This window comes from Centropristis striata, chromosome 16 (genome assembly GCF_030273125.1).
Source record: "Centropristis striata isolate RG_2023a ecotype Rhode Island chromosome 16, C.striata_1.0, whole genome shotgun sequence".
NCBI classification, from domain to species: domain Eukaryota; kingdom Metazoa; phylum Chordata; class Actinopteri; order Perciformes; family Serranidae; genus Centropristis; species Centropristis striata.
The window spans coordinates 20401937-20428463 of NC_081532.1; the positions used below are offsets into that span (position 1 = coordinate 20401937).

General features: G+C 38.5%; 1 protein-coding gene across 2 annotated transcripts in view; it reads left to right on the top strand.

The window, feature by feature from the left end:
- Nucleotides 1-25693, top strand: part of babam2 (BRISC and BRCA1 A complex member 2) — a 101061-nt gene extending 75368 nt beyond the window's left edge. For both annotated transcript variants that reach the window (XM_059353582.1, XM_059353583.1), the window contains exons 8-12: nucleotides 10117-10216; nucleotides 20813-20883; nucleotides 21044-21126; nucleotides 21219-21372; nucleotides 23247-25693. In XM_059353582.1, the coding sequence (XP_059209565.1) occupies nucleotides 10117-10216; nucleotides 20813-20883; nucleotides 21044-21126; nucleotides 21219-21372; nucleotides 23247-23310 (472 nt within the window). In that variant the 3' untranslated portion in view covers nucleotides 23311-25693. The remainder of the gene's footprint in view (nucleotides 1-10116; nucleotides 10217-20812; nucleotides 20884-21043; nucleotides 21127-21218; nucleotides 21373-23246) is intronic.
- Nucleotides 25694-26527: the final 834 nt, after the last annotated feature.

A 26527-nucleotide genomic window follows, 5' to 3' on the forward strand; every position in this document is an offset into this window, starting at 1 on the left:
CAACACACAATTTTTGTTTTGACCTGCCATCAACTTCCGTTTGTCTTCCGTTTTATGAATTGAGAAGCTGCTAACTGAAAGGTTTGGACACTGATCTTTAAGGGATAACAAATTCACTAGCATTAGCAATTTTGTCACAATGGAGTCAATCACTGGTGCAGTTAAATTATTTTTCACTGAGTGAAATGCTGACAGCAGACAGAACAGCAGAATACATTACAAGAAAGAATCTGATTTTCATTTAGGTTACTCCAGTCCATTACAATTTGCCCTGATTCTGATCATTAGGGTCAAGTCGGGTACTGTGTAATAGTGAATGATTTGTCATTTCAGCTTTAGAGAATTCCAGTATTTCAGGATTAAATTGGCTCTGTAGCCATCAACCACAACACATCTGCAGCAAAACAAATGGTCTCTTCCAATCATTTTGTAACCAGACTCGTCGTTCTTTTCATTTTCACTTTTACTTCTCGTTTACCTGATTGTACTGTGCCCATGAGATGAGTTGGATACATCTCTCCTTCCCCCAGAAAACCTGCTGCATGGCATAAAAGAATCGAGTGGGCACCGTCTCTGCCCCCAAACCAGATTTAGGAGCCCAGAAAAATCAACACAGAGAGACAGTTTTAGGCTGCAGTGCACTAATGTTTGTGTATCTGCATTTGCCTGTAGGTGCCTGTGTGTGTGTGTGTGTGTGTGTGTGTGTGTGTGTGTGTGTGTGTGTGTGTGTGTGTGTGTGTACGTGCCTGCCTGCCTGCTGATGTGTGTGAGAATGTGTGTGCATGTGCCTGTGTGGGTGTACAGTTTGTGTGTCCCTTCTCCAGGGTCTGTTGAGGTGTTTTATAGCCTTTGAAAATCTTTGCATTTTGATCAGATATTTTTCAAGGTTTTGTGAACGTCTTGTCACAGTCAGGAATTGTCAGTCTGATAAAATAAATTCACCACTGACCCAGCAAACCCACTCAACAGTCTAAGATATCAGTGCAGACACCTCTCTGATACTCTGCAGCTCAAAGCACTCTGACACTTTTTCCTCCTCCTTGTCTCCTTGAACACAACTGCATTGTGTTTTTCTGTAAGTCCACATGAAGGCAGTTTTGTAATGCTGCTTTGTTAATGGAAGTATGTTTTCCTCAATATGTAGGCCATCCTAAATCCCCAGTGTTCAGTATACAGTATGTGTTCATGCTTCATGTCTTCACCGAAATCAAAATGTTACATCTGACCAGTTTTGGTCATTAAAATGTTATCGTAAAGAGAACAAAATGTGAAAATAGCGTGCATTTTTTTTCCTTTTAAAGAAAGGAAAGGGGAAAAATAATAAAAGTATTTGATATTTATTTGAGCAAGATTAGAGACAGAAACATAGCCCTTACGATGCAGTGCAGAATAATACAGCCTTTATTTTTATACACACATTTTCTTCTTGATTTTGTATTACTTTCATGTGTGTGTGTGTGAGAGAGAGAAACAGAGAGAAAGAGTGATCTTGGCCAATGTGACCCTCAAAAACACAGTTTAAAACCTTTTAGTCAGAAACAAAGAAGTATTCATGACAAAATAATAGCGGTGTCATGATTCTCTAAATGCACGGTTCAGTTCGCACCTCTTTTTTTGGTGACAGGTGAATAACAAGAAATGTTGGAAACATTTTCTGACTACAAGAACACAAAAGAAACACTCACACAGTCCTCTCCACTCTCACGTTTATGTGCTCTAAACTAATGTTTCCTCTAACAGAGAAAACAACCAGATACCGACACTAACACCAGGTTCTGCATCACTGACTTTAGACCAGGTTTTTATTGGTCGGTGATGCAATCGCTTGCTGCCTCAAGGTAACAGTGCACGCTGCTCCCTTTTACCAGTGACAGTCAACCTATCTTGAAGCAGCACTGCTCTGCTCATGCACTGCAGTCAACGTAGCCAGCTAGCAGCGATGGACGGGATGAGAGTATCTTTGTACCAGATCCAGAATTTATAAGTTAGAGGTAGTTTTTTCTTTACTTTTTATGTGGGGAAAACCGTGTCGTTAAATATGAATAGTAGCCAAGTATTTTTATATGCTTGAAAACATGTCTGGAGGGGGAATTTAAGGTGAAACAAACATTTAGATGTATATTTTACTATATTTGATCCATTTGTGCCTGTAGATTTCTCCTAAATTCAGTAAAAGTTCTGTTGCAGCATGTAGTTCCGTGAACCCAGTCTAAACCTCATCATCACAGGCATCATCGTTAGAAAGCTCCCACTTTCCTGTAGAATATTATGTGTTTTACATTTTCAATATTGTTGTTGGTATTAATTTGATTCAATATTTTGTCTTCAAATAGTCATTTCCATTAAGAATGTATGTTTCAAGGCTGTTTTCATAAAATGAGTTTTGCTCATGATCTGAGCCATAAATCTCCACTTAGAGACACCAAACTCATCAGTTTTATTCTACTATATTGTGAAGGTTTGTAGAGAGGGGTTTGTTTATATATCATTTATACCCTTATTTATATAACATTTTGTCCCTAAAATATGACGAAAATTTATTTTTTTTTTGCTTTTGACACTTTTTTTTCTGATTTATGAAATAAAAGGAGATAAGACAATTTTCGGTAACACTTTACTTGAAGGTATCGTCATAATAGTGACATGATACTGTCATAACTGTGACATGACACAGTCATAAACGTGTCATAAACATTATGTCAATGTCATAAACGTTTATGACTGCTGTCATTAAGTGTCATTCGGTTTTTGTCATGACAAGTTGACATTCCTTGGGTTGTCTTGATTATGACAACTTGACTTTAATCAAAGTGACATTACCACAAAATGTCTTTGTCATGGCAACTTGACATAAACAAAATATGTTTCTATATTTGTGTTTATGGCAAGTTGGCATAATGATTATTATAATTAGATGTGCAAGGTTACAGACCAATTCTAGCACTTGGTCATAGATGTTTGACAGAATACCGACAAGATACCCAAAACTGACTGTCATGACACCATTATGACGCTGTAATGAAGATATTCTTTGACCTCAAGTAAAGTGGTAACATTTTGATTTGTCATTAACATATCACGAAGTACAAACTGACATACAATTACATATGACAATATTTTTTTTGTTTTCACTACTATTTACAGTACACTAAATTGGAGGAAGGGTTCAGGAGGAGCAATCCAGTACACAAGGAATGTCAACTTGTCATGACAAAAACCGAATGACACTTAATGACAGCAGTCATAAACGTTAATGACATTGACATAATGTTTATGACACGTTTATGACTGTGTCATGTCACAGTTATGACAGTATCATGTCACTATTATGACGATACCTTCAAGTAAAGTGTTACCCAATTTTCTTCTATAAAAAAGTTTGAATCTAATATATCAACAAAATAATATTTAAAATTTGCTTTATCCAGTGTTCAGATTTATGTCCTGGAAATTAGTGCATATTTAATGACCTCATTTGCATATCTAAACTGAAATTTCAGAAAACTCAAAATGCAAGATAAAATTGTCTTAGTGTAAATAATAAACTGGGGAAATTTCAGAGTGATATCTATGAGTTATAAAAAAAATACCCAATTCACCTGTAGTGGCTCAGTAACTCATTTATATACAATGGTAGTAGTATAGTCACAACCTGCAGAGGATTGCATGGAGCTCTTATCACCAAATACATTAACCGGCACCAATTAAAAAGGTGATAGTGTTCAGTAAGAAAATTTAGCATATACTAGTGAGAGTGTGTTATTGAGGCCCTTTATTAATCTTGTGGATGATGAATAAAAGAATCAGTTAAAAGGATGGTCACCTCGTAACAGAAAGGTTACTGACTCCTATTGCCACAGGCCAAGGGCGCCTTGTCCAGTCACACAGGAAGAATAGGATGTTATTTAGTCCAAACAGTCAACAAGCAGAGTCATATGTGGGCCTCTGAGGACCCTCCAGGCTTTAGGAAATAAAGAAGGCAATCAAAATGGAAATGTTGCTGCTTTGAAACTACATTAGAATCTCCAAACAGTTTCTTCTTGGCCTTATCTTTCACTTTGGTAATGAATCATGTCTGCCCTCTTTCCAATTGAGCCTTTATCTGCTCTCACGCTGTCACTGCACTGTCACACGCACACAAAACCACACACAAATAAACAAACTGAGCTTCGTCACCATCCACCTGAGTCACGGAGGATAATCTCTTTGGTTGATGAAGTCACAGGCAGCCCTGTCACTGTACTGCATGAGTGTGTGTGTGTGTGTGTGTGTGTGTGTGTGTGTGTTTGTTTGTTTACATGTGTGCGTGTACCACTGTCTACTGTAAATATGTCATACAGTACAGTAGGTTGCATTGCTCAGAGGGGTTGTGTTAGGCAGCATGTCTGCATGATGACTCTGGTATGTGTGGGTAGTGTTGAGAGCGATGTCACCAGTGGAGACAGAAGCCGGGACTCTTCAGGGTGCCACTTGGAAAATAAAACACCATTATGTCTAGATTCAGAGCCCACCCACAGGAGGCTCAGTCTAAAGCTCTTACTGTAAGTCTGATCACATTAGCATAGATATCATACCATAACATAATTTTATTGTTTGTTTTTTTAGATTTCAGATATTCATTTGTATATGTTAACATGACCCAGAGTCAAAATGTGCACATAGATTCCTATCAGTCACTTCCAAACCTTTTTCTTTTCTTTTTTTTTTTACATTATTACCTGAAGCTGATTACTGTGGTCAGTGTGCTGTCTGGTCACTGTCTGGTCACTGTCTGGTTAGAGGGGAACTCCACTGATATTACACATAAAAGTCAGCCTAGGGTGAAGGGAGCACTACTCATTTACACGGCAGAGCGTCTAACAAAAATATCCGATTTTAGGATCCAGCATTTATGTAGTATTTGGGACTAAAAGTGAGGAAATCTGTCCGCAACTGCATTAATTCTGTGGTTTCATATGAATCCCCCGACGTTACGGAAGGACAGTTCCAATACACTGATCATCATCTCACTGGGGTCTCCTTTTACTATTTACACACTTGTATGTTGTATTTTTGCTTATCACAATCCTGTGTAATCTTTGTGGATCATCACAGCCACTTAAATATGGACTGGAGGTCTGCATTTGTTCACTTGCTGCCTAATTTAATTCTCCCCCTCAGCTTGACCTTGTAGCTTCTCACATGTTTGATTCTCAGTTTTGGCATCTCAGTGCAATTTATACAGCCGCCCACAGTAAAATATGGCTCGTGTTCAAGAAAAATGCGCTTCAGTCAGCATTTTTCACGTTGAGATTGTTGGGCCTGTTCAAGGTTGAGGGTGAACACTTTCAATCATGTGTGTGATCCCAACTGGTGGGTTGGATCTATCCAGAGTGGGTCAGCTTCGGAAAACATTACTTCAAAATATAGAACATTTCAGGACTATTGAGAAGGACTTTCCCACTTCCTGAGGTGAGAGGAGGCACTACAGCATGCCACTTTACCACACAAGAAGCCTTTTGATACCAGCTCTGACGATGACATGATCCTCACCCATCTGTTGAAAGTTTCTGCTTTCCAAAGTCTTGAGCTGTTTGAAGATAAGCTAGCTGCTTTACAACAGCCTGGCTATGATGAAACGTAATTTATTCAGCCTTGTTTTACTTAAAGGCACAATGAGCAGGATTTGTCCTTTGGCCGCTTCTCCCCGGCTCTCTTGTTTTGGAATGCACTCACTCTTTTTGGACCCCGTTTACACACAAAAAAAATGCCTCTTGGGCAGTATTAAATACAAGTGTAAACCGGGTCCAAGACACATTGTGATCGCATCACTCAAACCACTTGCCGAGGTGGTCAAGGACGTTTGACCACATATATTTTGAAGTGTAAACACCAGGAACATGAAAATAGGCAGCACCAACATCTTCATAGCTAACCCGAGACACAGAGTTGAAATCAAGCAACTCGAGTTGTTGTTGTGATATAATAAATGTGGGCAGGGCAGTTTGACCTAGAGAAAGTGGCATTTGTAGTAATGCAATCGAAACCCAAACGGTCACCCTTGGAGCTGCATGATACATGTGTAAACGCTGATGTGTCCTAATCTGTCTACTTGTTGGGAGTCTATACATTGTTGTATAGAAAGATTGTTTGTATTTCGTCCTTATGAGCAAAATACATTGGACATGTCTCCTGCAGGAGAGCACATCCATTGTAATCAAGTGAAGCTGCTACACTGACTGCGGAAACCTGCACCAGCATCACACAGGCCATCTCTATTCTCAAGCAGCTGTTGTGTGTTTTTACATTTTAAGATAAATGAATCAAACCAATGTGTATCCATGATCCTACAGTTAAAACAACCCAGTTAATTAATTCAGTTAAGATAGCCTACACTTCCAAACTTTGAATAACAAACTGTATTGTCACTTAGTGAAAAAGCAACCACACACCGCAAACACTGAGTCTGTGTAGCAGGTAGATGACCCCGCTTCGCCCCGCCTACATGGTGTATTTCAGCAGAACACTAAACACACACAAAGAAAAAGTTTAATGCAGTGAAGTCTCCTTGTCTTGTAAACAATATTCTTCTAACTCAGCTGCAGCTGTTTTTCTTTTCCTCTTCTTTTTTTATCAGACCTGTTCACATGTTGTGCTGTAAGAACTTTTTCAGTAGCCTGGAATACTTGTAACTGCGATTGATGGATTTCTTTTTAAAACATTGATTTTAAACTCCAGTGGCATTCTGTTGCAGCAGATATATATTATATTTTGTGTAATAAAAGCCTGCAGGTCACGTGTTTTAATCCATTAACATGTCAAATCCATCCATCCATTTTTATCCACTTATCTTGGCCGGGTTGCATGTACAGCAGGCTAAGAAAGGTATTCTGCATGTCCCTCTCCAAAGCAATGTTTTCCAGCTCTACTTAGAGGACCCTGAGGCGATCACAGGCCATATGAGATATATAATCCCTCAAGAGTGTTCTGGGCCATCCACAGAGCATCTTACCAGTTACCAGTAACAGAATAAATGAATGGATAGAAATAAACCAAAGTCTATATGTGGACTGTGGTGTTATATCTAAGGGAAATGGATGCAGAACCTAAAACGAGACCAGTGAAGAACAAATGTTTCAGTCCGGTTTTTACATGTTGGAAGACCTTTGTTTGATGCTAACACAAGAGGTTGCCGTCTAGTCAGCCTCCATTTAATTGAGTGTTCAAGAGGCGAAACCATTGAAATCCAAAATGCATCACATTTGTTCACATGCCTGCCATTGACACATGAGTGACGAACACCCCACCATCTATTTTGTGCCTGTGTCCGCATTTCCATCTGAATGATATGGAGCTATTCTTAGATCTGTGGGAGGATAGATGGGCATCATTTAGATTTTCACTTTCAAAGGCTTCTCTTCTCGTCTCCTCGAGCCATTTTCAATCGACCATTTGTTGGTGCGCCGCAAAATGCACAAGCTAATGCTAATTATGTGCACAAAGCCTGCTGTAAATGGTGGCTTTGGAGTTTTGGAGAAAGGGATTTTGACAATGAAAATGGATTCATGACAGTTTGCATGTCTTCCCTCTGAATAAGGCATTATTAATATTCAGTTCTCTGCTGAATATTACTGAACTGAATGAATATTCAGTTAAATTGCTGGGGAGAGGAACGTCTAGATTATCTTGCTTAGCCTAATGACCCCAAGACCCGGCCCCGGATAAGCACAAGAAAAAAGACAGATGGACGGATGGATAATATTCAGTTGAGTATCAGTTTGCGAAAAGATCTTACACCAGCCAAGTGTTTAATATATTCAAATCTTTGTGGATGTACGTGATTCTTATCTTTTACTATTAGCAATTCAGAGTATCATTAAAAACTGCATTAGTTGTATTGACCTCTCAAGACTACCTGTCCTCTTCCTGACCTCTGTGAAGACATCATTTTCCCATAAATATTTGCGGTTTTTGGTAATGACAGGTGGAGTCCATGATGATTTGCTCATCATGATGATGTGATCCACCCCCCTTTTTCTGAACTCCCACAACATTTCTTTGGAATTTTCTTCATTGTGAAACTCTTCAAAACTTCAGCGTGAGTCACTGCCTTTCAGCTTGTAACAATAAGAAAAAAAAAATTAAGTATTTTCATGGGGGAGAAAAGCTATTTCTCTTATGGCCCTATTTTAAAACATTCTTTAAACATGTGACCTAAAGCATCGATTGGTACCAACAACGTCATGCTAGCTTCTCTGAAAGGGGCTAAATAATGCTCCAAAGTTAGAGTAAATTTGGTGCTGTGACCTCTAGGATGATAACAGCCTCATGTAACACTACCTCAGCTTGCAACAATGAGAATATGTGTAAAATATTGTCATACAACATTTTATAAACCATGGGGGAAAAGCTATTTCTTTGTGGCTGTGGATGGATGATGCAGAGCTGTGGACTTGTGATTCGACTTAGACTCATCTGCTGTGGGGACCAAATTATTTCAGACACAAACTCCTTAAGACTTGATTTGGCGAAGCTTAGAAGACTTGATCTGGTGACCATAATTGCTGAAGAGTGCTCTACTTTGTGTCGTTGTGTCTTTTTGAGCAATAACCTAATGCACAGCTTCATTTGCAGCGGCTGAAATGGAGAAATCTGTAATATTAACTCACGAAATGTATGAGCCTATACACATAAATGAGTAGCTTAATAGTTTTATGTACCTAGTTTTGCACCTTCATCTTCAGGGTTGTCTTATAACTATTTGACTCATTACTGATTATTGATTCATTACTTGCAATTGGATTTAAAAGGGACAGTTCTCCATATTTTTTTTTTCTTACCTGTAGCACTATTTATCAGACTTGATTGTTTTGGTGTGGGATGCCGAGTGTTGGCAATACCTGCTGTAAAGAAGTCGGCTTTTTCTTGACTATAATAGAAAAAATTAGCACTTCACTTGTGGTGCACAAACACCAAGAAAATATATTTCAGAAACTCAACAGCAATCTCTCCTTTATAGAAATCATGTTACTCAAGATAATCCACAGACCTTGTTGTGAAGAATTTTCCATCTAGAATGCACACCAAAACAGTAGATTAATATATAGCATTACATTTATAATTTTTTTAAGGGTTTACTGTCCCTTTCCAATGCCCCATTTCCATTTAAAATATAAGTTTTTGGTAATTTTTATACTAAGCAATGATGGATCAGAAAAACTTTCTGTTTTTGGCTTGTAAGTCATGTCTCAAAGACTCGAGGCGTGACCTGGACTTGGCTCAAAAAACTGAGAAACAGCTCATAGAAGATGTGATGAAATTGCTGGGATCATGGCCTTGGTCTGTGACTCACTGTTGTTGTGTTTTACCTTTACATACACTGTTACCATTTTTACATCATAGCCTTTCTGATCAGCTAAAGAACAAGCCCGAGGGACTGCATCTCAACATACGTGCTCTTTGACATTTGACATAATGTTGCATGATGTCGGCTATTTACATGCATCCTTAACCTGGTAAACGGAAGTCATCCACTTCTGTGTTGCTTTTAAAAAAACAGCGTTACTAAATGCCCTCCAACTGTCCTTCTATAATGAAGGATGGAATATAAATAGAAAGCAGCGGAAGAAATCCTCCTCTATGTGTCTTTAAATGAGCATTAAAAGCCAATAAGAGGTTCCTTAAGACCTTTAACCCATCCTCGGGGTATTCCCTCTGTTTTTGCCCCACATCAGAAAAAAAAAACGAGGGAGTGACTACTTCGGTTGGTTAGTCATTAGGGAGCTGCAGCAGCAGATTTCCTGATTAAACAAGCATGCACTAATCACTAATGGAGCTGTGCTGCAGGATTGAATCAGGAGGATGTCAAAATAAATAAATGAACGAGTGAAGGAGAATGAGGAGGATGCTACAGGCATGAGTCACTCCTTTATTTTTTAATTCCACAACTTCAGTACATGGCAGCCAACTGATGTCCTCTGTCTTCTTGCTCATTAGTTTACATACATTTTCCATTAAGGCAGGTGGTCAAAAAAAAGCTTAAATTGTCCTACAGGTTGTTGTGGTGGCACAGAGACTAACTGTATGTGCTATGTAATTTAAATATGTTTATTTATATGCTTTCATTTTTTCAATTAGTGCTCTGGGAGGCTCTTCAGCACTTCATATCCCAGCATTCCCCAGTGGAGGATGCCTAATCGACTATGTCCCTCAAGTGTGCCAGTTACTCACTAACAAGGTAAGTGTTTCAACTTATTTCACTTTTACACAGCTTGATTACATATAAATAATATAATATAGGCAAGGCAAGGCAAGGCAAGTTTATACACAAGGTAATTCAAAGTGCTTTACATACACATGAATATAATAATGTCTTTAGAAATTAGTGTCTATTAATGTTGGGGTCTGCATTATGTCACATTAGTTGTAACCTTTAATGTAAATTCGATTCAACTTGACCTAAAATGCTGTGAACTCTAGGATAATCACAGCCTCATGAAACAACAACCTTAAACTAGAGATCATGGATATTGACAATAAGGGGGTTTCTTCGCAGTTTACAGAACAGAAGTATTTGCCATCCATACACTGAAAAATGCAGAAATCTCCAAAATGTCAAAGGTTTTTTAATGCCAAATCACAGCATGGATTTGCTGTGGCGTTTCTTGAGGTCTTGATGTTGTATTTGGAGGGATTTTGACCATTTTTATTCATGCATTGTCAAAAGTGCTAAAATTTTACACAAAGACAAATGGTATCACTTTTGAGACATAATTGAACTTGAAAATTGCCTAAGCCTTTGACACCTAACAAAACACAATATTTATTCCAGATTCATAACTGGAAGAACTTGACACAGTTCTGAGCTGCATCTTAAATCTTCAGGGTCCCTGTTTTAAGATGATGTACACCCCTTCTATGAAGCATCTATTTGACCTGCTATCACCCCCTGAAAAATCCACTTTTCCGTGCCAAAACAGACAAAAATGGATCTATGGTTGGTCTCTAAGGGTTAAAATTGATGTCAGCATTCGAGATAGAAATTATAAATAATTGGTATTCCAGTGGGTGTGTGTGCCCACCCACCTACTGCATGCCACCCCTGCATAAGTCAGTGCCTCACTTGGGCCTCCCCAGTCAAAAAAATGTAGACACGCCACTGCATGTTTGTAAATTGTTTATTGCGTTTTGTACGCTTTTGTGCAGCAAGGCATGTGTCTGCTGAGGGATGCCTCTGTCAAGATGTGTGTGTGTGTGTTAATGTGTGTATAGGCATTCATGCACATGTGTATGGCATCTGCCAACGTGGGCGTTCTGGCCAACCTCCATAGGCTGTCTGAGCGCTCCTTGGCCTCCGCAGGTTGACAGGTAGATATGCAGTGTAGACACGATGTAATGCCATTCCCCTCAGGAGAAATGCCCATCCCCCGCTACACACACACACAAACACACACACACACACACACACACACACACACACACACACACAAACAAACACACACATGTGCACAATACTCACGGATACCCTCCATGTCTTTCTGTTCACCTGATCTCTGAACAGTGTACTCTAGGTGTCTGGAACACTCGTGTCCCTGTCTGACCTCCGTGTCGCTGGGCGTTTAAGTCCAGCAGTGTCAGAACCGTTACCTCCACCTGCCTAAGAGAGTCACAGAGGGCACAGCCTGTGTTAGGATAGTCATGTTAAAAATGTGTCAGTAGCAGATAAAAGCAGGATGACACAAAAAAGTAGGGGGCTTTTTTCATAATGTCACCATAACAACTTGTAAGAAATACACTATACTGCCTCTAATACACATCACTACCATTGGTTTGTCACAGGATGTGAAGTTTTACCAGCACTGTGCAATGCAAGCTGGCAATTGCTGCTAGCATGTACATTAATATTCTAAACTCTATTGGTTTGTAAGTCTAAATATCATGTTGTGTTTTTGGTTGACCACCTGGTCAGCCCTACACATGGGTATGTGAGTGAGTGAGTGAGTGAGTGAGTGAGTGAGTGATCATGATTCACAGTACGCAACTTTTTGGTCAAAGATGTTGTCATTTGCCTCAAAAGGACAGTGCTTTTACTTCAGTTTAAAAAAACATCCTAACTACTAATATCCAAAATACTTACATCATAGACACTATCAAGAACTATTCCTGTAAAATCACAAAGTCACATTGACCAAACATGATCACCCCTTTACTAGGTTTTGGCCTTGTCTTGTTCTAACTTAATTTGAAATTCAAACTATCTCTTGAACGCAGGAACAATAACATTCAGTCTGTGGTGATCCGTCCACATTCAACATTTTCAGCGTATAATGGCAGCAGACTACCAGTAGAGGATCATAAAATGCTATCACTCTGATCATTTCCATGCCCATTCACATCCAGGCTGTGAATGGATTATTGTGACGCAAAAGCCTCTAAAAGTGAGAAGTAATGTGTGGAAGCTTTTTGTATTTAACAGTGTAGGTGGGAGATTGTGAGGAAAGACAAGGCTGTTTTCAGCCTATTAAAATAGAACTTACTTACAGTAACATTACCACCACAACAACTCTGACTCACAAATCCGACAGCAGACTGAACTGAGACTTTGATTTACTTCAAATCATTGATGGACTGGGACCACGCCAACCTGTAATCTTGAGCAAAAAAACATAAATTCCAAGTTTAAATTGTGTATGTTCTGTTCAAATGAATTCAAACTATATATACATGTGTTATTCCCCATTAGTGAATGTTTAGATAGTACCTGCCTTAATAATATTTGAGCTATTATAGCACCTTTCACAGAGAAGAGCATACTGGCTATTGTTAGTGTAGCTTGTTTGGTCCTATATTCGAAAAGTGAGATTTTTTGGTAGGTGGCTAGGTGCGGTATAAATACTGTTACATACCAAAATGCTTAATCCATTGAGAATGCACACAACCCAAATAAAATGACCTGCACTGAGTCTCTAGGAATGAAGCTGTAGAGTGAACTTTTTGTGAATTATAGTGAATAATACCATTATAACTGTCTTGTTTACACCCCTACTATTTGAGAGGTTAGCAATCCTCTTGGTCCACATAGTTCAGATATGTAGTTCAAGCTGTTTGGGAACATTGGAACGTCATTTTTGTGCCTTTTTCTTGGATCTCAATATGTTACTTGTCATTGTTGTGGCCTTTTCGATGGATGTAGACAAAAAGTAGCAATTAACATGTTTGGTGTGTTCAATGGCACACACGTGGCTCATTTGTGTGGCAGAAGTAATGTTGGCCATTTTCTGGAGTCATTTTGAGCCAAAGTAAAATTACCCAAGTTTTGCCAGAGTAAGCAGAGATAATAAGTGGATTCATCAGGGGAAGATAGGAGATGAAAGCGAAACTTTTATTAAGCCAAAGAATGGTAAAGAGGAAAAGACATCCTTTTTCTAATCTTTGCCAGGACAGACTGTGCAGTCATTTTGTCCTTTTATAACCATCAATTATCTCCTCCCACGTGTTCCAGATGCTATGATTGTATTGACACAACTTTATTGCCTCATACTGTGCACACAGCTGTGACTGGGATTGTGCAGAGTGATTGCAGCACCTGGAATCAGCAACATTAAAAAAATTGTCATGAAAATCAGCTGCAGAAGCTAATGGGCTCTGAGGGATTTTCAATCATCTCCTGCATACATACAGAATGTGATCAACTCACACAAGAGAGGGAATTACTCTGGTTTAATCAATCAATCAATCAATCAATCAAATCAACCAAAGTGTTAGCGATAGTTTGGGAGGAAACTTGCCTAGAAGGTAGAATCGTTGAGGAATTAATCATAAAAAGTAGTCTAATTAAACGTGTCTGCTTTAAAATGCTCAGGTCTGTCTTTATGTTGTGCTAAGAGTTTTTACAAGAAACCACTTTACAATCCAAGAAAAACTCTGTGACTGAAATAACAATATCAACTTACCCTCCACTATTTCTGAAAACGTCAACAAACAGTCAGTCAGTCAGCCAGCCAGCCTCTCACGAATACAGTAAACTTGACCCCATATGAAGGCAACAAGAGTACAAATAGAATGAACAATAATATATATATACTAAATATAGAAGGTAGAATCAACGGTAAGATAAAGGTAAGAATATGCTAGATACAACACTGATTTTTTTTTTTTTTAAGTGAAAACCGAATGCATATATATATATATTATATTTATATAGTTTATATTAGTTTTTAAAATAAAAGTTAATCAGTTTCATTATTCAACAACATATCCAACCTTAACAACAGAATAGACAGTTTGTCAATACCACCCATAACGACACATGCGTGTTTGTCAAAGTGGCTCACGGTGCAGCGGAGTGTTCTTAAAGTAGCACACGTCATTATACATACACGTACGGTTCGTGGTTGTAAAAAAGGCTGCAGTTTCTGTGAATTTAGACTACAAAACCACTGGCCTAGGTTTAGGGCAAAAAAACTCCTGGCAAGGATTTTAAAAAAGACAGTTTAAACAGTAAATAAATGTACCTAAATGCCAGAAGAGAAGTAGTTAGGAGGCTGATGTGACTACCAGAAGGTACGTAAAAATGTAAGTTATGTACTACTACTACTACTTCAGCAAGAAGCGGACAAGAGTTTTAAACATAAATATGAGTCGTATTTTGCTGCCTGTAGAAATGCCCTGTACTGTCGTTTTTGAGTCTGGAAGAACTGTAAGGCTAAAATACAATTTCAATTCCAACATAAATGCCCTTTGGTATTTGGATTCTGATGCCCATGTGAATCCTATGAGATAACCAGAAGCCAGTGATTTTTAAAATGTATTTGTAGTCAGATATCACCTCAGTCACTCTTTATAACATGAAAGCTGGGGGTGGTGTGAATGCGTATGTGACACAGAGAGAAGAGATTTCTTAATCACACAGCAGGAAGCACTTCCGGCGTTATTGCATCACACTCCCCACAGACACATGCACAAACACAATAAATGGGCGCGCGGGCGAGGTACTCACTGGTGCAGGCAGGTTTGAATACCTGCAGAGCAACATCACCTGTGTTGCATCACTCAAAGCTCCAGGCAGCCAATAAAACCATTTGGCTGCAAGTCGCAGTGACAGTGGGGGCGGGAAATCCTCTCTCAGTATGGGTGTGAGAGTTCAGTGATCCACAGTTCCCTTGAAAAACACACGCACACACACACACACACACACACACACACACACACACACACACACACACAGTGTAACTAGATAAACAGCTTATTGAGTATGTGGCCTTGCAGCTTTTGAGAAAGCTCAATTGCCGCCTCCACTGTCCCATGTAAACATATTTGAACAGGAGGCTGAGTCACAATGTGTGTCTCTGTTTAAGAGCTCTTGCAGATATGAGACCCGTCATACACACACAACCGTGCATATCAGAGATTACTACTTTCCTCTTTCACAAAATGCCGTCATTCATACATGGTTGATGAGTAATCACTACCATGCAGTAGCAGCGGGTAAGGCAGTACTGTATCTAGCTTTATGATTTATGCATGATATATCCTGTCCTCAAATGAACCTCACTATTTTATGCCAGGGTTTTGAACGAAAAATAAAATCTATTACAGCAATATAACACAATATAGACTTTTATCATGCATTACAGATGCCATGGTACCAATATCACCTTATCATGTCACATTATCCTTGCATTGCTGGAGCAGAAACTCTCCTTCTTACCAAAAAGGTGGTAGACAGCTCTACAAAGGTGGGTTGACAATGAGTTTAACTTTATTTTATTGTTAAGATCTAATTAACCTGATGCAGTCTCGGCTGATCTGATGGTGGACATCACCACCTGATTGGGACTGATGGAGCAATTTGATCTCCTTTTTTTTAAACCTGTGAAGAAGGTATTTTTACCCTGACATTGCAACATGCTGCGCAGATTAAATGCTGCAAGACAAACTAACAACATGATCGATCACTGTCATCTCCTGAGTTGAGTCAGACAGATCCTGTTTCATCTTCTTTTTTAATCATTTAGTTACTTGCAAACAATCTTGTTGCTACACGTCTGTGTAAACTAGAACTGAAGCTAAACCACTTAAATAAACTTAATTGATTCAGTGACGACATGCCGCTCCTACTGTATAATACCATCTGATATATTGGGAAAGATCATAATAACATCTTGTTGTGAGTTTATCTGTGAGTCCCACCACGACTACGTTAAGTTGAACTCTCTCAAATCATTTATCGAATCTGTGAAAGTTAATTTTTTAACATTTGCAATCACCTTAAGTTATTAGTTGCAACCATGTGTTTGGAGATCCTGATTCATGAATTTCATGATTCATGAAACAGTTTAGCTTGGAAACTCTCTTGCAATCGATAATTTCTCTAGAGAAGACTTACCACTCTTGGATCTTTTTCAATTACAAACACTTTCCAATCCCGGTCATACCGTGTTATGACAGAGTTATGTTTTATGTTGTTCTCAAACAATCATTGGTTGATTACAGTCACCAGCCAAAAGATCCATAAAGATGCAGAATTACAATTTATTACTGTAGCTTCAGATGATTCAGTTTAATCTGCCACTAATGATGTGTGTCATTTTAAACTGGATACAATAAACATTTGTCTATCAGAGCATAACTCTATGTAGGATTTACAATAATCCCATTAACATTGTGACATGTATTTCACATTCTGTTATTTGTTCCTGTCCCTTCAGTCTCAGAACCCATTGACTATCTGTCTGACAATGACTTTTTCTTCTGAGGCAACAGCCAATATTTCTTGGGTTCTGGATACCAGGCCAAGACTTCCTCTTCCATTCATCTGTTTTTGTTTGCAGTCCGATTTGCACTTCATCAATACTTTTAGCAGGTGTTTTAGGTCCAGATGACATTTTGACTCATCTATATACATATATTCCCATATTCAATTCAATTCAATTCAAACAACTTTATTAATACCACAAGGGGCAATTCATTTTGATTATGAATGCAAAAATGTTTTTAAAAAGCTTAATTCATGTCAAAAATAGCTTATGAGTTCCAAGATTGCATTCTGGTCAATGCATTCCACCTCTTCGGACTGTTTACCTGCATTCAACCAAAGCCTGCTCAAACATGATTGGTCAATACTACTCAAGCAGACTGTAAACGGAACCCAGAACACTTCCAATACCATAATCTTGTCCCATTGCCTACTGTTTATACAGATGCCCCTTTGATTAAATAGTCTGCATGCCTACTTTATAGACTGGGGGAATTCTGCTGCAGGTTTTTTTTCTGTGTTGTTCAGTAATCTGAGCTTCACCAGCATTGCCCAGGTGCAATGATATATAACTGTCCTGTTAAAGGCTCAGTCTTGTTAGGTGAATGGAGCAGGTCACCTTCATGGCTGGCTGGCTGACTGCAGGCTTTCTCACCTGCCCAGGATGCTCAACAGTCAAGTTAGCCCTGAGCTTCTCCTCTTTGGACTTAAAGAGAATACTTAATCACACCTGTCAACACACTGAAGACAAGCTGGTTATGTGCTCATAAGAGGAGAACCACTTCCTGTGTTCATGTGGTCTGTTGTATTTTTATTGTATTTTTATTGTGCATTTTTCATGTCTCTACCTGTCTAAATTCGATCTCACATATTCACGAGTGGTTTCCATATCTCATGTATTTTTTTCAAAACCTGTCGTCTCTCTTCCTGTGTGGAGTGTGTTCATGATACCATAACTCATAAGTAGCATTTGTTTTAGTGTGTTAGTGTGAGTCAGTGCACTACAAAGACTTTTAAAAAATATTCAATTTTTTCTCCTTTTCTTCTCCTGATGTAGAAGAGTGCTTAAGATACATGTAATACAGAAGTGGTTACTGTGTTTTATCAAGATTTAACAAAAAAACAAATAGCTCCATGTAAAATTGAAATGGAGAAATTATATTGAAATTAACACAGTACCTTGAGCAGTCTTTTCTTGTTGCATTTGACAGACTCTATGGTAGAGCTTTTAACACCAGCTTATTTGGCTGTCAAGTGGTAAGCTAAAGACTTTGTACTTTGTACTGTGACATTTAAATTTGCCCGTACAAAGATTGCATGTAATGCCACTTTTGTGCTCTGAGCCGTCTGGTTTTAAAGTGAAAGCAACCATTAAAAAGTTCACCTCTCTTAATCTCTCCACAGGCCAGTGCATTGTTTACATTCTGGGTAGGTTCGCTAAGAAACCCTCTGCGCTGGTATGTACAGTACTGCCAGCATTTCCGCTCCGTCTGTACACACTCACACACTGTTAGTTCTGCCTATAAAGGCTCAATTCAGGCCAAGACAGACCCTGAAACCATGTGTACAGCACATGTGCTGGGGGGGGGAGGAATGGCAGTTGATGAGATAGAAAACAATATATTTGTTCATTAAACAGGGTATACATAAATGCTTCAAGGGTATTCTTCCAGGCTCGAGTCTATGACCTATAATCATGAAATAATAATTGCCCAAGTTATGTCATCTCCCCTGCTGTTGATGTTTTCCGTTACTGTCTTGATGCTGGTTTGAAGGCAAAGGGTGGTCACACCAAATATTGATTTGATTTCGATTTTTCTTCTTCTTTCTACTTTTTTGAAAGAATTCTTATTTTACAGCATTTTTTAACACCTGCCTAAAACTTTTGCACAGTATGTGTCACATATAGAAGATTTTATGAACCACATTTTAATCTCCATGGTTTGACATAAAGTGCCAATCGAGAGGAACAATATAGAGCTTTTTTTGTAGTGCAAGTTATTAAAGAGGGACAAATTGTGCGTGCATCCAAAGGAGTTTAGGTGCAAGACAGAAAACATAAACTGCAACACCAAAGATGTGAGATAGCCAACATTTTGGTCTCCATCTCCTTCAGGCAAGAAGATCCTAGACGATAATTAATAATGATAATAATTAAAATGTAATGCTTTGTACGATGTACAAGCAGTAGTGATGTCAAAATTAAGATCACAAAACATTAATGCCATCTAGTGGGCTCAGAACATGAAGATAATGGATCATGAAGCTTCATTTGGCCATCACTAACAATCAGTTGTTTTCTTAAAAAAACCTTTGTGATGACTTTGCCATGTCATAGTTTCAGGGGTTTTTTCCCGTAACAGTGAAATGGTATGGAGCTGATTTAGAACCATTCTGATTATTCATCATAAATTCACTCTGTCAATAATTGATGATAGATAAAAACTGGATGAGCTGTCAATCATTTCAATTGCATCTCTGGTGTGATCGCTTCAGGCAGCCACTCTTGCCACTCCCAACTTCTTGTGGCTTTATTAAAGAATCTTTGTTTGGCATGGTTTGAGTGTTAAAATGCACACACAGCAGTTTGCCTCAGGTTATGTTTGATAAGAGGTGTGACCTTTTCACTTAAACACTGCAACGCATGTCCTATATAACAATATCTAGGGAAATATGTTAACACTTGTCTGTATTTACAAAACACTGCAGTCAACTTGGTGAACCCATTGAAACACTGTGAATCGGAGAACAGACCTTTGGCACATATTGATATAATTGCAATCTGTGTTCTGGGTGTGCCACGGTCTAGATCAGAATGTACAAATGAGTCTTTTCACACCTATTTGGCCTTTTGACACCACTGGAGAAACCTGTTTGGAGCTCACAACCTTAAAGTGGACATGTTCTGCTCATTTTCAGGTTCATAGTTGTTTTTTCTTTCTGTTTGCATATACCTGTATTCATAAATGAATGTATTCATAAATAAAACACCCAATTTGCTCTAAATTGGTCAGTGTTCCTAGGTCTTTTACATGTGCTCTCTGAGGGGGCATTCACACCTGAGCTGTTTGGTCCGCTTGAAACACACCGTGGTGTGTTTCGTTGCATAGTCCATTTGTTTTTTGCTGTTGTGAATGCTCAAATTAACTTTGGTGTGGAACAAAGAACCGAACTCTGGTCTGCTAAAAAACAGGTCCCGATTCGATTCCAAGAGTTCGGCTGCAGGTGAGAACACAGTCCAAACCAATAGGATAGATAGGAGAATCAACATCAGGCAAGGTAGTAGAAGCCTTGAAAAATGTCTCATGGATAGACATGGTCTAATGACGAAGTAAAGTCTGTTGGTCAGATGATCACATAACACAGTTGCTTTTGGCTACGATTTCGAAAAAGTGTCAGCTCGTTCCCTCACATAGTCAGTCCAACAGACGAAGGACAGCCCCCACAGCGTGATATTTGTTTGCAATGCTTGGTGCGCTTCATAAAGCAAAGTGTGAATGTTGCAACTTCACCACCAAATCGAGTCCTCTAGACTTTATATGTGAAAACAACCTCGGTCTCTGCACCATCATTGCAGCCTGGGAATCACTGTAACTTCACTGTAGCAGCACTTTCTACCTTTATGTACACTAGTATAGTTGTGACATCGCAACCTTGCAGAAGTCTTGACAAATAGTTTAAAAGCATCTTTCCAAATCTTTTCATTATTTTCATACCAGAATGATTGAGCATTTTGACACTTGACCTGCTATGTAAACAAAAAGGACGAAGAAATCTCACTTTCTTTAAAACGTGACCTTTAAACAGCTACTTGTTCTACTTCATACACCTTTGCATTACAACAGATATGTTTCTCCTGATTTTGGTCTTTACATGAAACAAAAAAAGTGTTCAGTGTGCAGCAGATATGTTCTCGGTGTTGAGTCAAACAAATGACACAAATACAGCAGCCATTCAGATTTAGTTTATTTGTTTTTTTGTGAGACTCAGCCTCTATTGATATATTCAAATGCAGTTTTTCTATAGCATTTGCTAATTCAATTGTGTGTGCTGAACCTTTCACTTTGTTCTCTTCAGGTGCAGTATGTCATCCAAGGCTATCACAAGAGGAGAGAGTACATCGCCGCCTTCCTCAGCCACTTTGGAATGTGAGTCAACGAGAGAGCACCACATCCTCCACTGGAGCGATCACAGCATGTGTTCAGCAGTCATTTGTCACTGTCCCTGTGTTTTTACAACAAGTAGTAGTAGTGTTGGTGTACAATAAGATCCAGTGAGACTTTGAGGAAATAAATGTTTGTATTACAGGGGTGTGGTGGAGTATGATGCCGAGGGATTCACAAAACTCACTCTTCTACTAATGTGGAAGGACTTTTGCTTCCTGGTACACGGTAGGAAAGTCACACAACATGAACACATTCTTACTGGGGTGTGTTTCTGATCTGCCTGGATCACATCTGACATCTCTCTCTGCTCCTCGTAGTGGATCTCCCACTGTACTTCCCCAGGGACCAGCCCACCCTTACCTTCCAGTCTGTGTACCACTTCACCAACAGCGGCCAGCTCTATTCTCAGGTGCAGAAGTCGTATCCCTACAGCCCACGCTGGGACGGCAACGAGATGGCAAAGAGGGCCAAGTGAGTAGATCCTACCTCAATACATGCTGTACAGTCTACCTAAAATCAGGTCTTTGTATGCTCTGTTCTCCACAAAGTGCATTTAAGGACTATTTCCTTTGAAGTTTCTGACAAGTCATAAATCATAATAAATATCTGTATGATCTGCATTAGATATAATACAATAAGGCCATAATGTCTGCACTGCTCTACACACAGGCCATGTGTTGATATTCACAGATTTTATTCCACCTTCAATAAACATAAACTGGTGTGACCCCCATAAGAGTAAATCTATAGGCGTCGGCTGCAGTGTGAGAAGTGTTTGCTATTTGCACAGCAAAGGTTAATAACTGCTGTAAATATTTGAATGAACTGCTTCACTGCAGAAGGTACAGAAACCAACGCACAATCACGTTCATCGGTTTTCTACTTCATTTCTTTATGGAAATACATTTTAATGTCTCCACAAAAAAACATTACCATCTGTTAGTTTCTAGATTAGTTTATAAGAGCTTTGGCTCAACAAATATTGCTTCAAGGAAAATTATGGCATTTATGAAACAGTGTATAATTCTCATATTTATAGGTATTCTGACTATGATTCATGCTAACTTTGCACTCACAAACTAGTACAAACTTCAAATAATTTCAAACATTCGATGATTAGCCAAGTTAGCTGTTTAGTTCGCGATCTTGAGATCTATACATTCATGTACCTGTGTATTCATTATGAAACATATTTCTTGCTAGCACACTCCATGGTCATTTCGGCTCATTCCCATCCTCAAGTGATGCACAACAATCTGAATAAGAGATTAAAAGGAACCTTGCGTTTCCTCCTCCCCTCACCGGCGGCCATGCTTGCTAAAAAAGTCCCCTTTAGATGATGTGGAACGCTGTGATTGGCTCATAGACATGCAATCAAATAAGTCAGATGACAATTATCAAAGATCTAGACATTGTGGAAAAGTTATGTGATTGGAATGGACCGGGGTCTGAACGGGTTTAAAAAAGGTGATACTTGAGTGAATAATTTCTTTCCATCCCAAGTATTAATCCAACAGACAGGAGAGTGATTTATAACTCTCTGCAAGTAAGAAGCGACAAAGGATCAATCCAAAAAATGCTGAACTCAACCAGTGGTGGAAGAAGTATTCAGATCTTTTTCCAGAACTACTCCACTACACGTAAAAGTATCAGCATCAAAATGTACATAAAATATCAAAATAAAAAGTACTCAGGTTGTTTTATATATTCCAAATATATTATAAGTTTATTATTTTTGATGCATTTATGTAAGCAGCATTTTGCTGTTGTCAAGGTGGAGCTCATTTTAGCTACATAATATTTGTAAAATAATATTAAATTGATCATATTTCTTGATGTTAAATCTCGACCTGAAAAGTTACTAAATCTGGCAGCTAAATGAAGTGGAGTGAAAAGTACAATATTTGTCTCTAAAATGTAGTAAAGTCGAAGTATAAAGTTACATATGTGGAAATATTTAAGTAAAGTACCTCAAAATTGATTTTAAGTAAATATACTTCTTTACATTCCACCACTGAACAGAACACACACACCTGAACACACCACCTGTGGATAAATACCTTATGGACGTCTGTGTTTTCCTACGCCGTTTGATTTCTAACTTGCAGCTCCGTCTCATGTGTTTCCCTCGTGAGCGTGAACACAGAGAGAGTAGATTTCTCATGCACAGTTGTAATTGTAACAAGTAAACACATTCTGCCTTTCATCTGCACTTTGATACATGCTGGGGCTGGACTGACCCACTGAATTTGTTAGATGCTTTGAAGCAGTTGAAACACAATTATTGTCACATTTTGATGTTTTATTTGCTGTACTCTCTCTCTCTCTCTCTCTCCCCCACCCAGGGCGTACTTCAAGAGCTTCATCCCTCAGTTCCAAGAGGGAGCCTTTGCCAACGGGAAACTCTAGTACTCTCCAGCTTAATGACATGCCTGGAGAGTTGCCTGTGGGAGTGTGTATGTTGGTGTGTGTTTGTGCATGTCATTGTGTACCTGTATATGCACAGACTTAAATGTGTGAAATGTGCTGCACTGTAACAGTACAGTGAGAATGACAGTGTGCCCTTGCACACAGGCGCTGTGAATTCCACATTGTTTGACCTTGAAATGGTTTCGTCTCAGAACATTCTCCTTTTATTTTTTCGTTTTTTTTCTTACTTTCTTTGATGTAGAAGAACATGTCCAGACACTGCAACATGCTACAAGAAAATCATTTTACAACAAAACAGAATTTATAGTGTAGCTACAAGCAAGTGATGTGAAAATTAGGTTCCTCCACACCTCAAAGATTATGTGAAAATAGCAGAAACATGAACACTGACTTCGTTTACATGCACATAATATTCCAAGTTTTGCCCCTATTCTGAAAAAGACAATATTCCTAATAAACTGCGCAATGAAAATGAATGTTACACTAATATTGCAGCCGTATGTACTCCAATTAACATGAAATGCTCTGCTTTGTCTGCAGTGTTTAATATTTTACATAAAAAAAATGTTTTTGATGATTTGTTTGAGTGCACAAACACAGCCTCCCTCTTTAATTCCATTAACCACCTTCTTTGAAAACATGTCAATATCCAAGTTCAGGTTGGGCTGCATCATCCATCATGGATGGCTGACCGTCATCGACCACTGAGCCAGACATCATGATTAAAAAGCCGGCTGTCTCAGTCCTCAGTCCTGACAACAATGCCACTATAATGATTTAAGCTAGATGTTAGGTCTGGTCGCTGATTAAAACATATTGTTGCAGATCGCCTTTCATAACTGGTCAAATGACAGCATATTTAAAAACCCTGACATGAATAAACACCAGTGGGGAGGGTAGGAACCTAAGGGTAAAGAGAGTAGGTGAGGATGGGCTGCAAAAAATAAAAATAGTAATTAAAATCCAACATACAGTACCAGTCAAAAATTTGGACACACCTTCTCATTTAATGTTTCTTCTTTATTATTTGTCATTTTCAACATTGTAGATGAATACTGAATATATCAAAACTATGAAAGAACACATATGGAATTATGTAGTAAACAAAAAAAGTGTAGAACAAACCAGAATACGTTTTATATTTTAGATTCTTTAGAGTAGCCACCTTTTGCTTTGATGACAGCTTTTCAGTTAACAGGTGTGCCTTATCAAGAGTTCATTTGTGGACTTTCTTACTTTCTTAATGTGTTTGAGACCATCAAAGCAAAAGTGGCTACTTTGATGAAAAATATAAAACATATTCTGGTTTGTTTAACACTTTTTTGTTTACTACATAATTCCATATTTATTCCATTATAGTTCTGAGGTCTTTCATATTAGAAAATATTAGAAAAATCATTGAGGAGAAGAAGTGTTCAAACTTTTTATTGGTACTGTATATACATTTAAACAATAAAAAATATCATCCATCACATTGTTACACTGTGGACATCCCTAATCCAAATCTTTCATAAAGTCATATGTTTCTCCTTCTGACCAGAAATATGGACTTTTTGTTTGGGCCTGTGTGTCTACCCCAGCTTTGTAAACTGATGGATAGTAACTTTGTGTATAACAACCATGTAACAATGTACAGCTGTAGCCATCAACAAGCAGTAAAACCCCAAACTGTGACACATATTCTGACTGCACTGTATACAACTCTAAATAATTCCCTTAAAACTTCACCCCACATATCCCACGTCTAAACAGGAAAATGCTCCATATGGAATAATTCTGAATATCCAAACAGAATTTGATGTTCATATGACCTCTATCAAATTTGGAATATTAGTGTGCATAAATGTGGTTATTGTGCTCACACTCACTTTTTTAGGATCAGACTAAAATGATTATTTGTTGCCAGCTCACAGTGAAGGGCCTTTATTTTTTAGGAAACTTAAAAACTTTGACAGGAACTTGATGTGACAACCTGTCCCAACGACCCAGTAATTACTATTATTGTTTAATAACATTGTGCCAATGACGCCTGGCTTCAATTAGTCAAACCACAGACGGTTTGGCTCACAACACTCCATCCAGAGCTGCCATGCTGTGAAAGATATTTGTTGATATGTAAACAACATGTAAAACACAAAGAGCTGTGGGGATGATGCAAAGACTTTTATTCACTGTTTGTCAAGTAAAGCTCCAGTGTCAATGTTAAAATCCTCCACAACTATTTTTTTCCCCTTTTAATCGTCTGTATGTTCCATTTGACCATTTTACGCTCTGTGAAGTCTTTTACTGACAGGTTGACAGTACTGTAAATGACTGAATGTTTGGTCAACATTTTTATTCAGTAAAGAAGTTTCCCCTGACAGTATGCGTCAGTGTTTCATACTTGCTCTGCACTGTTTGTAATTAACATTAAGATAATCTAAATGGTTATATATTCCCTGACAATATCTTTTGCTTATAATCACACCTGATCTACAGAAAATCACTGTTTTTGTCAATGGAGTCTGGTGGCTTTGAAGACAGCATAGATGGAAATGTCGGCTTCAGTTTACTGGATAGCTGACAGCTGCATAAATATTGTCAATACAACTTACCCTTACACCGATATGACTTACTTTTACGTAGGCCTTTTTTAATAATGACTTAAATACTCTGTACTTCTACCTGCTTTTCCAAACTGCTGACGTGCCAACCACCATAACTCTAAGGTCTGTAGCAACAGACTCAATAAAGTAGTTTGGGTCGTCCTTTCGTCCCTTGGTAGTATAAGGCGAAGGCATGATCACATGATCCCATTTGAGGTGCAACAGGTGGTGTTTTCATAATTCATCTACCCAATTCAAGAGGATAAGTGGCATTATTATGGATCACACAGCAGTTGTGAACAAGTCACACTCTGTTACACGAGTTTTGGTCAGCTCGCACCTTACGTCCTGCGTCACAGTGTGATGTCGCCACATTGGTTTTTCTTCTTATTGATGCAGTCTATGGTGTTCTTGTCACGTTCGGTAGATGCCAGCAAAATGAAACTGTAGCGTTCATTAGAAGTTGTTTATTAACCATGATTAAACCTACATGAGACCTTGCATAATTATAAGTTAACCTTAACGCTTACCTTAAAGTTACCTTCACACTTCATCAACAACCTTTACCAAGTTTCTCCACCATACAGCAGGGAGTCAGACCCACGGTCCAT